This window comes from Gymnogyps californianus, chromosome 10 (genome assembly GCF_018139145.2).
Source record: "Gymnogyps californianus isolate 813 chromosome 10, ASM1813914v2, whole genome shotgun sequence".
Classification (NCBI taxonomy): Eukaryota; Metazoa; Chordata; class Aves; order Accipitriformes; family Cathartidae; genus Gymnogyps; species Gymnogyps californianus.
Window position 1 is genome coordinate 3,167,504 of NC_059480.1, and position 13,469 is coordinate 3,180,972.

At 43.2% G+C, this 13,469-nt stretch overlaps 1 protein-coding gene across 1 annotated transcript; it reads left to right on the forward strand.

Moving 5' to 3' along the window:
* Nucleotides 1–2,385: 2,385 nt before the first annotated feature.
* On the forward strand, nucleotides 2,386–12,477 carry PROC (protein C, inactivator of coagulation factors Va and VIIIa). Its single transcript, XM_050902638.1, has 8 exons — nucleotides 2,386–2,452; nucleotides 2,840–3,000; nucleotides 3,601–3,625; nucleotides 4,178–4,288; nucleotides 5,008–5,148; nucleotides 5,515–5,624; nucleotides 6,579–6,696; nucleotides 11,822–12,477. Exons 1-8 carry the CDS (start codon nucleotides 2,386–2,388, stop codon nucleotides 12,388–12,390), a joined length of 1,302 nt encoding a protein of 433 aa, XP_050758595.1. The 3' UTR covers nucleotides 12,391–12,477.
* The last annotated feature ends 992 nt before the right edge of the window (nucleotides 12,478–13,469 follow it).

The following is a 13,469-nucleotide window of genomic DNA, read 5'->3' on the forward strand; positions in this document are numbered from 1 at the left end:
GGCAAAACCAAAGCATTTGGCTTTTTTATACACAGGGGAAACAAGAAAAACAAAGTGTGCAGTCTGGTGTGCTCTTTCCCTTCAGGTTGTAAGGGGGGATATCTTTAAGCTGTGAAATTTGAAAGATCCATGATACTTTTTTACTTCAGGGAGGTGATTTCCTTTGATTACTAATGCCTGTTCGTAACACACTGTGAATCAGAACTCTCCACAGTGTCAATTAAAATGATGGGGAGCCTCTGTCTTGCCAGTCTCCCGTGAAGTTTCTCTGTTTTCTCGTCTTTACCCTTTTCTAGCCCTCCTCAGAAAAATCACTGTTCTTTTAATGAAGGTGAACTAGAAAGTAGTGAGCCCAACACTGTAATCGTTCAGATTGAAATGGTTCCCTGGCATGCAAAACTAGGCAGATCTTGAAGTATCCTGGAGCATCTTTTCTTCAATCCCCTGCACCTGGAGTCATATGATTACCTGAGAGCCCAAGTGCTGGCTTTCAAAATAAGTATTTCAGCACTGCGGTAGCAAGAGAAATGGGAAAGCAGGAATATAAAGCCCCCAAAACACAAGGGCTGATGAAGAACTAAATTCATTCTTTCTGAGTATCAGTACAGGTTTAAAAAAAAAAATAAATTTTTTTTTAGGAGCTGACACATTGGTTTAGATGTTTTAGGTTGGCAGTTGGTGTGCGTGTCCTAAATTTCCAACCTATACCAAGTCTTAGAAACAAAAGTGTATTCAAAAACATGTAATCTATGTGGTAGCAAAGTGCTATTTCTAGATAGCCAGGTCAGCTACAAATATTATGAGGAGTATGTGGAATATATGGTACTACACTTGTTTCTTTTTAGATTTCCTATTTTATGATTCCTGTCTTCAGGTGTGTTTCATAAACTTTATTTTCAGCAAAAATCTGTTGTCATTAATCTCAGCTGAAATTTTCTTGTTGAATGGCTGAATTGAGTACAAAGAATGTATTAGCAGAGCTTCACAGTGCACACATCTTCCCCAGCTGTGATTTTGGATGCCACAGTCTTTTTTTTTTTTTTTTTTTAGCACAAGTCCCAGATGGATGAACTTTGAAATCTTTGTTTAAAGAGAGCTTGTTTTCAAGCAAGTCCATGGCCAAGTTTGTAAGGGAAAAAGAAAAAAAACTTTTATAAGCAGTCAGAGGTCTCCTAAACAGTGTCACTGGACATGAGCTGGGATCCTGGAGAGGCCCACCTTTTCCTGACACCCGGTGACACTTTCTCCGATGAAGGACCCCTAAGGACACATGGTTGCACAGGTAATTTGCATGAAGATGTCACGTGCGGTACAGCTCGCAGAGGTGCTGCTGCACAAACTGCTTTCAGAGAAGGGGGGGGACACTGGTTCGTACCATCTCTGATGCAAGAAAAGTTCTGAAAAGGATTGTGGTTTTTCTCTAAAATGTTTAATATTCAAAATTCAGTAGAAGCTTTTGTGCTGCTGAGAGCTAATCGAGTACACCAAAAGATGCAGCATGCTGGTACAAGCTTCTTGCCCTGCCTCCTCACAGCAGACAGCTGATAGGGCAGGCACTGCCTGCTCATGGCTGTAAGGGGCTTCGTTGCCTTGGCTGTTTTGTGGTGGAACCTTTGATGAGAAAGTAAAGCACGAGGACTCTTAAAAATAGCAATATGTGTCCCTTTTGGGTGCTTGCGTGCTGTGGGAAGGTGGTAGGATCTCTCAAGAGACCTCAGCACTGGGTGGTTACGCTTATGAACTAAATATAACGATTTCTACTTGCCAAAGAATCAAAAGAAAAAAAACAGATTTGAAAAAGGTGGAGTGGATGCCTCAGCTCTTTCACTTTTCTCCTGCATGCAGGTAAAGCTCCCCCTGAGCACTGTTTGTTTAATGACTAAAAAGAAAGCACTTCATGTCACTCCAAAGAGTAAATATCTGAAGTTATGGATTAACTAAGTTCCAGCAGAGCTCATGGCGGAAGAATAGATCACGCTGATTCACACTGAATAAAGCAGTAAGTGCTTCAAAAGTATTGTATCCTTCGGGATTTCAAAGTACAGCTTGCTTTAATGAAGCATAAAGCTTGTCAGAAATGTCTGGTGACAAGGGGAGGATGTTGGGGCAGACAAGAAGTGTTCTGGGAGAGCTGCTCATGGGTTAAAGGGAACTAGCAAACCAGTCTGGAGGGCCTCTAATGAACAGCCGCTTTGGAGCTGGAATCAGAGAAAGTTATGGCACAACACAGCATTCAGCGAGGGAGCTGCTCTGAGAAAAACAAGTGAAGGAGCTAGCTGAACTGTTTGAATAGAAACTGTCTGCAGCACGGGGGTCGTGCTGCAGCTCAGCAGTGCGCTCCCCTTCACACTTACCTTCTCTTCTTTAGGTGCCTCCTGCTGCAGTATGTGGAAGCTCATCACCATAGGGGTGCTGCTGGCTGCCTGCTCTTCACGAGTCTGTAGTACATCAAGTAAGTTTTCATTTTAGAGATACCCTTCACCCTTTTCCAGTCGCTGCAAGTGCATTTCCTGCTCTTCTGTCAGTCACAGGGAGTGGCTGGAATCATTCCCATTAAGGGGGTTTGAATTCCCCTAGCAGAGGTTGACAGGCACAGTGCTGGGCCATGATGACTGCCTGGTCACAGCCCTCATGAGCCATACAAGCTGGCTGAGTACCACAGAGCAGAGGCTGGAGCTTCCTTCTGCAGCACAGCACTGACAGCACATGGTTTCTAGGGCAGGCTCTCTTGCTGTGCTAGAAAGGGGCTATTGCTCTGATAAGTGTCCTTTGGGAAGAACCACTACCAGTTTTCAGCCAGTTCTTTTCCCTGCTTGTGCTTTCACATTTTTGCTTCCAGTATTTTACAGCAATAAAGATGCAAACCAAGTCCTGAAAATCCAGAAGCGGGCGAACTCTTTTCTGGAGGAGCTCAAACCAGGCTCTATGGAGCGTGAGTGCGTTGAAGAGAAGTGTGACTTTGAGGAGGCCAGTGAGATATTTGAAACCAAGGAAGCAACAGTAAGTTGTTTTTTTAAGGATGAATGTGGGACTTAATTAATTGTTTGTTTTCTTAAAGTATTGCAATACAGGGCATAGGAGATCTTGCTGTCAGCACTGAACATCCATCACTCCTGACTCATAAGGTGTAGGCATGGTTTTGAATGTAATTGTGTTACAGTGATTGCCAAGTTACCACCTGTATGGGCCAAAAAACTTGGCTGCTCATGCATGTCGCACCTGACCTAATTGTGAGGTTTTGATCCCAGCCAGGTAATCCCAATCCCTTCTTGACCCTGGTGGCGATTCTTGCTGCCACTGAGTTTTTCGCAGTCCTTCCAGTCCTTTGCCCTCTTCAAACAGAGAAGCTGTGGGGATCTTGAAGGATTGTGGTGCTGGTGGGTCTGCAAGCAGGGCTGGGGGATGTGTGCTGAGTACAGGCAATACAGTTGGCCAGTTTTGTTGGTTTTGTAGTGCCAGTCACTGCACTGTCAAGAAGAATGAGACCCATGCTGTTGACTGGGGTGCTGTGCTGTGTTGGCCAAGACCATGATATGCTTTAAATCCCTCGCTTGTTAAAAATTTGCTTCTAGCCTTAATGTAAGTTTTGTTTCTCCACAGCGAAATTTTTGGAGCAAGTATGTAGGTAAGTAAAAGACTTTCCTAATCACTTCTCTGTGTTTCCTCAAGAGTAACTGGTACTCAGCTTCCCTGCTGCCATGTATCACATACTAATTGAAATTCTCATTCTCTCTTATATGGGGTGTGCAAAGAATATTTTCCTGTTCTATCATACAAGCAACCTTCCTAAAAAACTGGAGGTGCATCTGTGCCTACCATCAGTCATCTCCCCAGAGCTAAGGCGCTGGTCAAAAGTGCTCTCTGATGCTCTAACCCTACCTGACGTGGTCCAAAGAGGAGCCCCACGCCTGCTCTTCACTTCCGCAGTAACCTGCCTCTGCCCTGTCGGCCTCAGGTTTTGCTCTGTCTTCCCCTTCTGCCCAGTCCACTCACTTTACAGCTGTAATTCAGAAGCCAAACAAATGCCCTTGTCTCTGGGCCAGCACCACGGAGGTATCACCATTTGGTGGCAGAAACCACGGACAATGCTTGGGAATCTGGGGAGGGTCTGTTCGTGTTAATGTTTGATCTGTGAGCTCTATGATTCAGGGACTGAGTTTTCCTGCCTCTGTTTCAGATGGAGATCAGTGTGACCCACAGCCTTGTTCCAATGGGATCTGCAAGGACAATATTGGAAAATTTTCCTGCATCTGTAACAAAGGCTGGGAGGGGGTTTTGTGCGATTATGGTAATGCTGCCTTTAATCCACTGTAAAATAACATTCTTTGTGACAGGGATCTCTGTGTAATAGGGATCGACACTTCTGTCATTGCACAGTATACTCACTTTCTTTACTAACGTAATTTCTCTTTTGCTTCATGATGTGGTGAAAGGATTATCTGCGCTTACCTAAAGCAAAATGAACTTTGTGTTGCCATGGGAGAGGTTTGGAGATCTGAGATACCTAAATTTTACAAAAACACGGGAAATAATTCTGTAAAGCAGGGTTTTCAGTTACTTTAGAACTGTCAGCACAGGGATGATGGTGGGGTTTTTTATAATACAGGGGAAAAAACAATCCACTGCAAATATTTGATTGTCATTACTGTGGCAATTTCTTCCTTGGGCAAAAGCTGGATAGCGTATTTAGGGATGAGCGTGTATGTCATGTATCATCAACACTTTGTACTATCTGACTTGCACTCAGTGACAGTGAATTTTCTGTTCTCCAGCCTACCTGCCCTGACAGTAATCTCTGTTTTCTCCATCTCCGCACTGCCTCATTCTGGACCAAGGTCTGTTTGCTGTCTCAGGGCCCAAGTGCCATTAAAGCCTGTAACTGTCATCCCAAATCCATTGTCAGCTGTTGCTCACTTGAATCACGATGTCATTTTGCCGCTTTACCTTCCTGTGACTCTTTGGCTTTCCAGCTTCTCATGTCTCTCTTGCTGTTCATTTCTTCCGCAGAGGTCAAATACACCAACTGTTCTGTCAATAATGGAGGATGTGAACATTTCTGTAGGGATGACCTTGCCAACCAGTGCCGCTCTTGCAGCTGTGCGTCTGGGTATCAGTTGAAGAAGAACCATACCAGTTGCGAGCCTGTAGGTAAGAGGAGGATGTTTGTAGTCCTGATTTGACAGAGGATTATTCAACCATGAAGTAAGAGGGTTTTATGGGAGAATTGTCTGCAGTGCACTTTGTACTAGTTTTCAAAAGGTCCATTCCATGCAGAGTAACTCTGTGCCTGCATTTCCCAACTCCATACCCACTGTATGGTCTTTAACCTGTGTTTGCCTCATGGAGGCATACCAGGGAATCAGGAAACTGCCTCCTCTGCAAAGCACTGAGGGACTTCCGTGAAGCCACTGAATAGTATTGCCTAGGTTAGAGAGACAGAGGGAATGCTTTAGAAGGAGGTTTTGTATTGCGTGATCTGGTCTTTGCTAGTTAACTTCTCTGTATCTCCTGTAGTGGAGTTCCCCTGTGGAAGAGTGAAAACGGACTCCATTGAAGCCAAAGCAGGATTCAATATTCGGCTCATTGAGGGAAAAGCAGGAAGAAGGGGAGACAGCCCTTGGCAGGTAAGGAGAAAAGAGTTTTTCACCACAAATAGTTCAGGCCTTTCCCGAACAGCTCTGCCTGCCTAGCTGCTCCAGAAAGGCTCCTACATTACTAGTGGTGGTGTCATGTGAAGCTAAGATTCCCTTAGCTTATCTTTTTCAAAAGCAACCCAGAAGTTAGAGTAACAGGAAAAAATAGTTTATTATCTGTTGGGACTCTTGATCATGTCACTGTTGCCAAGGTTTTACCTTACCTTGCCAACAATGTCAAGAGAGAGGATAATGATGACACTTACCTACTCTGCCGCTCCATCCTGGGGAAGGCCACTTAATCGCTGCAGCTCGTGCTGCATGATGCATGCTCCAGCTACTGTAACAGCCTGATGGTGGGAGTGTGAGGTAATCTTCCTCCCATTTCTGCATGGATCTGTTCTTATAAGCCTCATCTGTCATAAATTCAAGTTAGCAGATTTAATCAGCAAAATATGCCATAGCTCTACAGAGCGGGTTGGGGCATCACAGAGAAAGGGGAGACATCGTAGACCTTATCGTGGAGCTAGTGAATGCATATAATCAGGGCCTGGTTCTCTTTGACATTCAAGGCCCTTTTATGCCGTAGCATGAGAGTTGCAGCCTGAGATGACGTGTCTCTTGTGTGCTGTGGACACAAGAATAATCCCCTCATTTGAGCTCTTTGAAGTGCCAGAGTGCTTCTTTGCAGTGACCAGCATCATCCCATGCTGATTTGGATGAAGCCAGCCCTCATTCAGGAAGAATATTCAAAACTTTTTTGTAGGTGTTCCACAGAGACCTTATTCATAGTGCTTCTGTCCCACTGTAGAGCTTTGGCTTCAATGAATGTGACATACTTTGGTGCTTGATGTGTCTGGGCATTTTGCAACCTCAAAGAAGAATGTGTACAATATTTTGTGAGCCGTGCTCCATGCAGTGTCAGACCTCTCTTTTTTGTTTCAGATTATGCTGCAAAATAGCAAAGGGAAATTTCTGTGTGGGGGTGTTCTCATCCATCCATTTTGGGTCCTAACGGCAGCACACTGCACTGAGGCAGAAGAGGGGCTCAAAGTAAGACTTGGTATGGAAAAAAAGTCTGTCCCTGTTTTTTTAAATATAACTGTTTCATTCCCAAGGTTTGTCATCTCAGGAGAAAGACTAGCAGGTTATGAAGACAAAAGTCCTTCTTGGTCGTAGGAGTAGGTTGTCTAGGAAGTATTTAATATGCACCTTAGCACAAAACAAAAAAGCTTAGTAAAAATCTGATTTCATTTTGTATCAACCTTACTATGAAAGTGAGCTGGTATCTTCTGAGCACTGCTGCTTGCCTATAAAGTAGAAAGACTTGGTCTCTTCTGCTTGTGTTTTTCTGATGATGAAAATATTCAAGGTCATCCCAATACTGGAAAAAAAAGTCTTGATCCCAGGAGGAGAATGTCACAGTGCCTCTTCCTGCCTTTTCATACATTTGAACACCGTTACTTAAGAGAGTTTCAGTAGAGAAGTAGGAGAGGTGCTGCAGAATGGCAACACTGCCTTTACTGGCACTGCTGCTCTTAAGCATCAGAAAATCTATGTCAAGTACAGTACTGCTCCTGAATTAACAGATAAAAATAATTAGTGTTCCATTCACACTTAAGTAGAATTTTTTTTTTTTAATTAGTGTTTTCTATCTGCCATTGGTGACAGAGGCATAACAGCTCAACTGCTTGCTTTCTCCATTAGTGAAAAGACAGGTTGTTCCCAGTAATTGTGGAGAGTCTTGCAAATATATTGTCTGTATAGATAGCCTTGGAAATATATTGTCTGTATGCGTGTTCCATATACACTGTGGATGTGCAGATGTTTGAGAACAGAGACAATAAGGCACATACGGATGGATGTGTTTATGTACATCTTCCATTGTTCAACATAAAGGATGAGTGGAAAAGCATGTGATATAGCCTTGGGTCCTCTTAGTGCCAGAATATCCACCTTTTCCACAGAGGGACATCAAAGTAGAAGTGCGTGTGGTAGTTTGGGAATATGCATACAGACTACATGTCTCCGAGCGCTTCCAGTTACTACTAAGTCATTTTCTTTTAAGTGATTGCCAATATGTATATTTAGTTTTAGTGAGGCCCAAGAAGAAGAAACCTGTGCAGTTTGCTTGGTAAAGGATCTTGGAATGTTTTAGGGGAAAAGCAACTGTCAGATGTGGTGTTTGAATGCTCTGCAGTGCTAGATGTAGCTTTGAGTGTAACTTGAAAGGGATAGGTCAGTGGGAAAATGGCAACTAGGGGAAGTATTGAGGCTGCACTTAAGTTACTCCACCCTGGCCTTGTAGTGCAGGTCTTGGTAGAGAGCTGTAGAGTCTGACAAGCTTTCAGCTGGGATAGCCATGCCCAGAGATCTCTCTGCAGCAAAGAAAGAAGGGGTGAGATCTGTCAAGAGAGTCCTGTGCTGTCCAAAGAAAAAGTGATTTTTCGGTGGGTGAAGAAAAGTATCGGCACTTGAGAACCCTGATTTGAGAAGATCCCCCCCCCCCCCCCCCAAATGAAACTCGAGACATCTGACACATGAATTTGGGTGAGTATACAGAGTAATTTATAGCGTAACAATGATCAGCAATAGGGGCTTGAATTTCTCTCACTCTCCTATCTGCCCAAAAGACCTTCCTTATTAATAGAGGAAGAAGCAAATGTGTGCTCATGGACTGAGAGTTGTGACACATGAGAGGAGAACCCTTCTCATTCAGTCTTGAGCAATATTGCTGTGGTGAGACGGAAACCACAGAAGGGTCCTTTACTGTGGTATGGGGATGTGTGCGCAGGACTGAGATGACTACAGCCTGAGACTTCACCAAGAGAGAAGAGATTCTTCTCCAAATGATACTCAAGGTCAGGCAGAAGGGAACCTTTTTAAGACTCAGCCTATCATCACATGGTTGTCCTTGTACATGTATCTTTTGGGCATTTTACTGCCACCAGAAAAGCAGTTCTCATTAGAAAAATGCATGCTCTAAACCCTAGAGACATCTAGTGAGATACATGGAACAGAGTTTTGAATGGAGACATTGCCGTGTCTGTGGGGGCAGGTGTGAGCTCCATGACAGTAATGAAGGTGTTCGTAGTGAGACTGCAGAGGTGATACTTGACCTGCCTCTGTCAGGCTGGGATACCCAACACTGTTCTGGACTTGTCCCGCTGCAGCTGTCTGCTTGCCGTCCGTAAGAGCAGAACCGAAGGGGAAGCTTGCATCTGTGTTTGCACTCATGAGCTTGGGGAGTAGTCTTGTAGCAGGCCTCACATGGCTTTTTAGTGTCTGAAGTGAAAAGTTAGATCTTAGAGTAGCTGAAGTTTTGGAAGATGGATTTGAGAACAACACAGTTTTCCTGTTTGTGGCTCTTGTTGCTGCATCTCCAACTTAAGAGCATCCAGAAGTGTGTTCAGAGCTCCAAGAAAATAGAGCAGATAGGTGAATGTAATGATTCAATTCAAAATACCATCTCTCTCTTCAGAGAACAGGTCTCATGCTTCCTTGTTTATGTAGAACTTCATAGTTAATATCTTTCTGCCAGCAACAAGATTATGATGCTCCTTATTGTGTAGAAGGAACTAGGTGCATTTCACACAGCCTCTAGGTTCAGTACATCCAGGTGTGGATAGGACTTCTGGAATTTGAAACTCTTGGGGTGGATAACTCACCTGAGAAAGGAAGTATTCGTGGCCAGAAGTCAAACGGGTCTTCTGGGCTGGGGTGGGTGGAGCTGCTGCTACAGTAGCACCGGTGTGAAAGCTGTCACTCACTTGTTCATAGATGTCTAAGGATACAGACAGTTCATGGCTATGCTTGTATACAGAGCATGTGAAGACTAGCAGGAAGTATGCTCCTACACAACTAAACTGCCTTCCTCAGAGGAGATGATCTGACAGTGTTCGAGTCCAGAGTTATTTCTGAGGCCTAAAGCAGAGTTTTGTATCTGTGAAGATAGGGATAAACCCCTGCCCCTTATCTGCCAGTCAGCCCCCAGCCACAGCGGCTGCAAAGTGGGTAGCAAGGAATTGTGCTCCAAGGGTGCTACGGACACTGTTGCCACAAAGAAGAGAGCTCGTGATAGCATCAAAAACCAGATTTGTGAGTGTTAGCTTGATAATAGCAAGTCCTTCAGGTTCTGGTACTACTAAATACAGGTGCCCGTCAGAGCAGTTTCAGCCATCTGCTCTCTGCTGTGGCCATGTATGAAATGTCCATTGGCTGTCTGCAGAGGAGCAAGAGGAGAGGCTCAGAAATAATTGGTCTGGAAGTCCAAGATCCAAAGCTGGACTAAAGGAGTCTTTTGAGAATCTATTTCTGGAACTACTGTGGATCATAAAGTCCTTACGCTTGGAGACACTGACTCTTTACAGAAAAAAAACCAAACCAACAGCTGCAATACCTCATTGACAGGCTCAAGCACAGGGGAGCTTACACTGCAGCAAGTGACTTCAGAAGACCTTGGTCACGCAAAGTCAGAGCAACTTGGCTTTAGAGTTTGTATCTGGAGGGATTCAAATAAGACTGAAAGAAGGCAAAAGTTAACGGGGGTGGGGGAAAAAATTTGAAGGATGGTATTGTGAAGGTTTGAAAAGGTGGTGATAAAGAGCAACTTCCAACTCATAGAGAGACTGAGAAGGAAAGGACACTTCTGTCACAGACATGCAGCATGGACAGAGATGAGGTGCAGCCTGGTTATCCTGCCACCTCATGTGCTTGGATGTGTGCCTGCCTGCAGCTCGAATGTGCATAATGGACAGTTCTCCGAAGAAGTGTTTTTATCAAGTACACACTGAAGTATGCCTTGATATGAAGCTTAAATTAACCAACAGCACAGTTCAGAAATGTGACAGCCACTGATAATTATTCTTGGGGCTATCTCTTCACATCCTATCAGAGAGATCTGTTTCTGTCTTTTCCAGTGTATCACAAGTGACTTGTTCTTGCCTTTCTGGCCCTTTTCAACTTAGTTTCCTACTTACTGTTCCATAACTTCTTGGCCCACAAAGTGGCCATGATCATGTAGCACAAGTAACAACTGAGAAGTCTTAAGTAGTCAAAAATTCCTTAAAATACAGATGCAAGATTTCAGAAAGGAGTAGCCTTACCAGTCAGTCATCTTTACCTTGTAAATCCTGAAGTTCAGTCATTCAGGGACTGGTTATACAGCATAAAGCTCATGTACTGTTGTAAATGTCTTGCTTTGCTGTATGCTTGCTCTCCCAGCTTTTAGTGCTGACTCCAAGAAGATTGTTTTCCTCCTGAAGAAGCTCTCTCAAGTGTACTGTAATATCTCTCTCAAGCACAAGTGTACTGTAATATCAACACAACAGGGCCATACACAGGCATTTCAGTTTCTCAACTGATGACCATACCTCTGGGGTACTAATGCATTTACTACTGTATGTATTCATGATTTAGGTAAATATGGAAAGTTTACAGATTTGTCCATCTAGTAAGAACACTGTTAACCTATAACATAAAATGAACAAATGACTATATTACAAGGTGTCCTGGTTTTGGCTGGCATAGAGTTAATTTTCTTCTTAGTAGCTGGTGCAGTGCTGTGTTTTGGATTTAGTGTGAGAATGATGTTGATAACACACTGGTATTTTAGTTGTTGCTAAGTAGCGCTTATCCTAAGTTAAGGACTTTTCAGTTTCCCATGCTCTGCCAGCAAGCAGGTGTGCAAGAAGCTGGGAGGGAGCACAGCCAGGGCAGCTGGCCTGAACTAGCCAAAGGGGTATTCCATACCATAGAATGTCATGCCCAGTATATAAAAGGGGGGGAGTTGGCCAGGAGGGGCGGATCGCTGCTCAGGCATTAGTCAGCAGGTGGTGAGCAATTGCATTGTGCATCTCTCTTTTTCTTTGTTGTATTCCTTTTCATTACAATTATTATTATTGTATTTTTATTAGTAGTAGTATTATATTTTATTTTACTTTAGTTATTAAACTGCTCTTATCTTAACCCATGAGTTTTACTTTTTTTTCCCTGATCCTCCTCCCCATCCTACTGGGAGGTGGAAGGGGTGAGCAGCTGCGTAGTGCTCAGTTGCTGGCTGGGGTTAAACCGCGACACAAGGCAAGTAAAAACGTGAAGTCCTAAAGCGCAATGTAATCCAGATGCCTTGGTGTTCAAGGTGAAGGAAGATTCAGTAGCATCTGTCATCTTCTTGTTTGCTCTTCCAGGTAAATTCCACCGTCTCCGTACTGAGGCAGACGAGCAAACCATTTGGGTTGATAAATGTGTGAGCCACGAAAATTACACCAAGGAGACCTCCGATAATGACATAGCCATGCTGCACTTGGCTGAGCCCGTGATGTATAACAAATACGCGCTCCCTATCTGTCTTCCTAATCGTGACCTGGCAGAACAGGAGCTGACAAGAAGTGGGAAGCAGATGGTGGTAACTGGCTGGGGCAGCACAAGCGTTGTTAAGAACAATTACTCTACTTTCCTCAGTTATATTCAAATCCCCATGGTTCCCCGGAACGAGTGTGCCCAGGCAATGAGATTTGCTATCTCTGACAACATGCTGTGTGCTGGGAGCTTAGGAGAGAGAAAAGATTCCTGCAGTGGGGACAGTGGAGGCCCTATGATCACTAAATATAAGGATACTTGGTTTTTGGTAGGACTGGTGAGCTGGGGTGAAGGCTGTGGAAGAACGGAGAAATTTGGAGTCTACACCAAAGTTAGTCAGTATCTTGAGTGGATCCAGCACCACATAGATGAGATGTCAGGTTTTTGGAAGGGTTGATTCTGATACCGAGAGTCTGGAATATTGTGGCTATGTGCTAGTTGACAGTATGCAGTGTAATATACTGTCAGATCTTCGGTATTAAATATTGAGTATATGTTAACTTTGTGTACTGTTTTCCTTGGTACCTATTTTTTTTACTTTTTTTTTTCTTTTTTACATTGTTTACATTGGTTAGTTTCCAAGTTATGTTGTTTATTTGTAGCCCGGTCCTACTTAGGCCTTACAGGCAAGAAATAATACCCTGTTAGGTGGAGATGCTGTATAGCATTGTAGAAAATAAGATAGTCCATGGTCAGACAACTCCATCTTTGAAGTGTAAAATGACTGAATTGGTTGGGGTGGGGGGCAGGAGGGGACAGAGAAAAGTGTTTTAACAATCACCGTAGTGATACAGTTCTGTCATTTCAGCTTTACTCTAACATATTATCCACAGTAACTGTTTTGGTTTGCTCTGTATTTGTATAATTTTTCTTTCAACACAATGAAATTTTAATAACATCATCACTGCCTCCACTCATTCACGTCTTGCTCCAGTGCTCATAGATTAAGTTGATTCAGCAGGTCACTAGAACTTCTCCGTATTTTCTTTGCACACTCGATGCCTGATTTTATCCCCCCAGACTTCCTTAAAAGTCAATGGGAATTCTGGTGTTATTAAAAAAAAAGAGGTTTAATTTCAAGCTTTCACATGCGCTATTTATCTTAACGTCCGTAAATCTCTTCTGATTAGCAAGCTAAGCAAACACTTTTGTTCATTGCTATTCTAGTGAATGCAATCAGCTGTAGGCTATATTAGCATTACTGATACTTACTGATAAATGTGTGTGTGTGTTTGCATCTGTATCTGTATGTCTGTGTGTATATCAGAAAATAAAGATACGTAGCACCAATAAGTTCATAGGAAGTAGCAATAGTCAAAATGAAGTTTAATATCACAATTTATACTTGTTTCTAATTTTAGCACTTAAGCCTGCTAAATATAATTAATCTTGTAGAAAAAAAAAAAGTGACACTAACTCTGCCGTAGTGATATATGTTTCCAACATCTCAGTCAGGATTCAGACATATATTTGGAT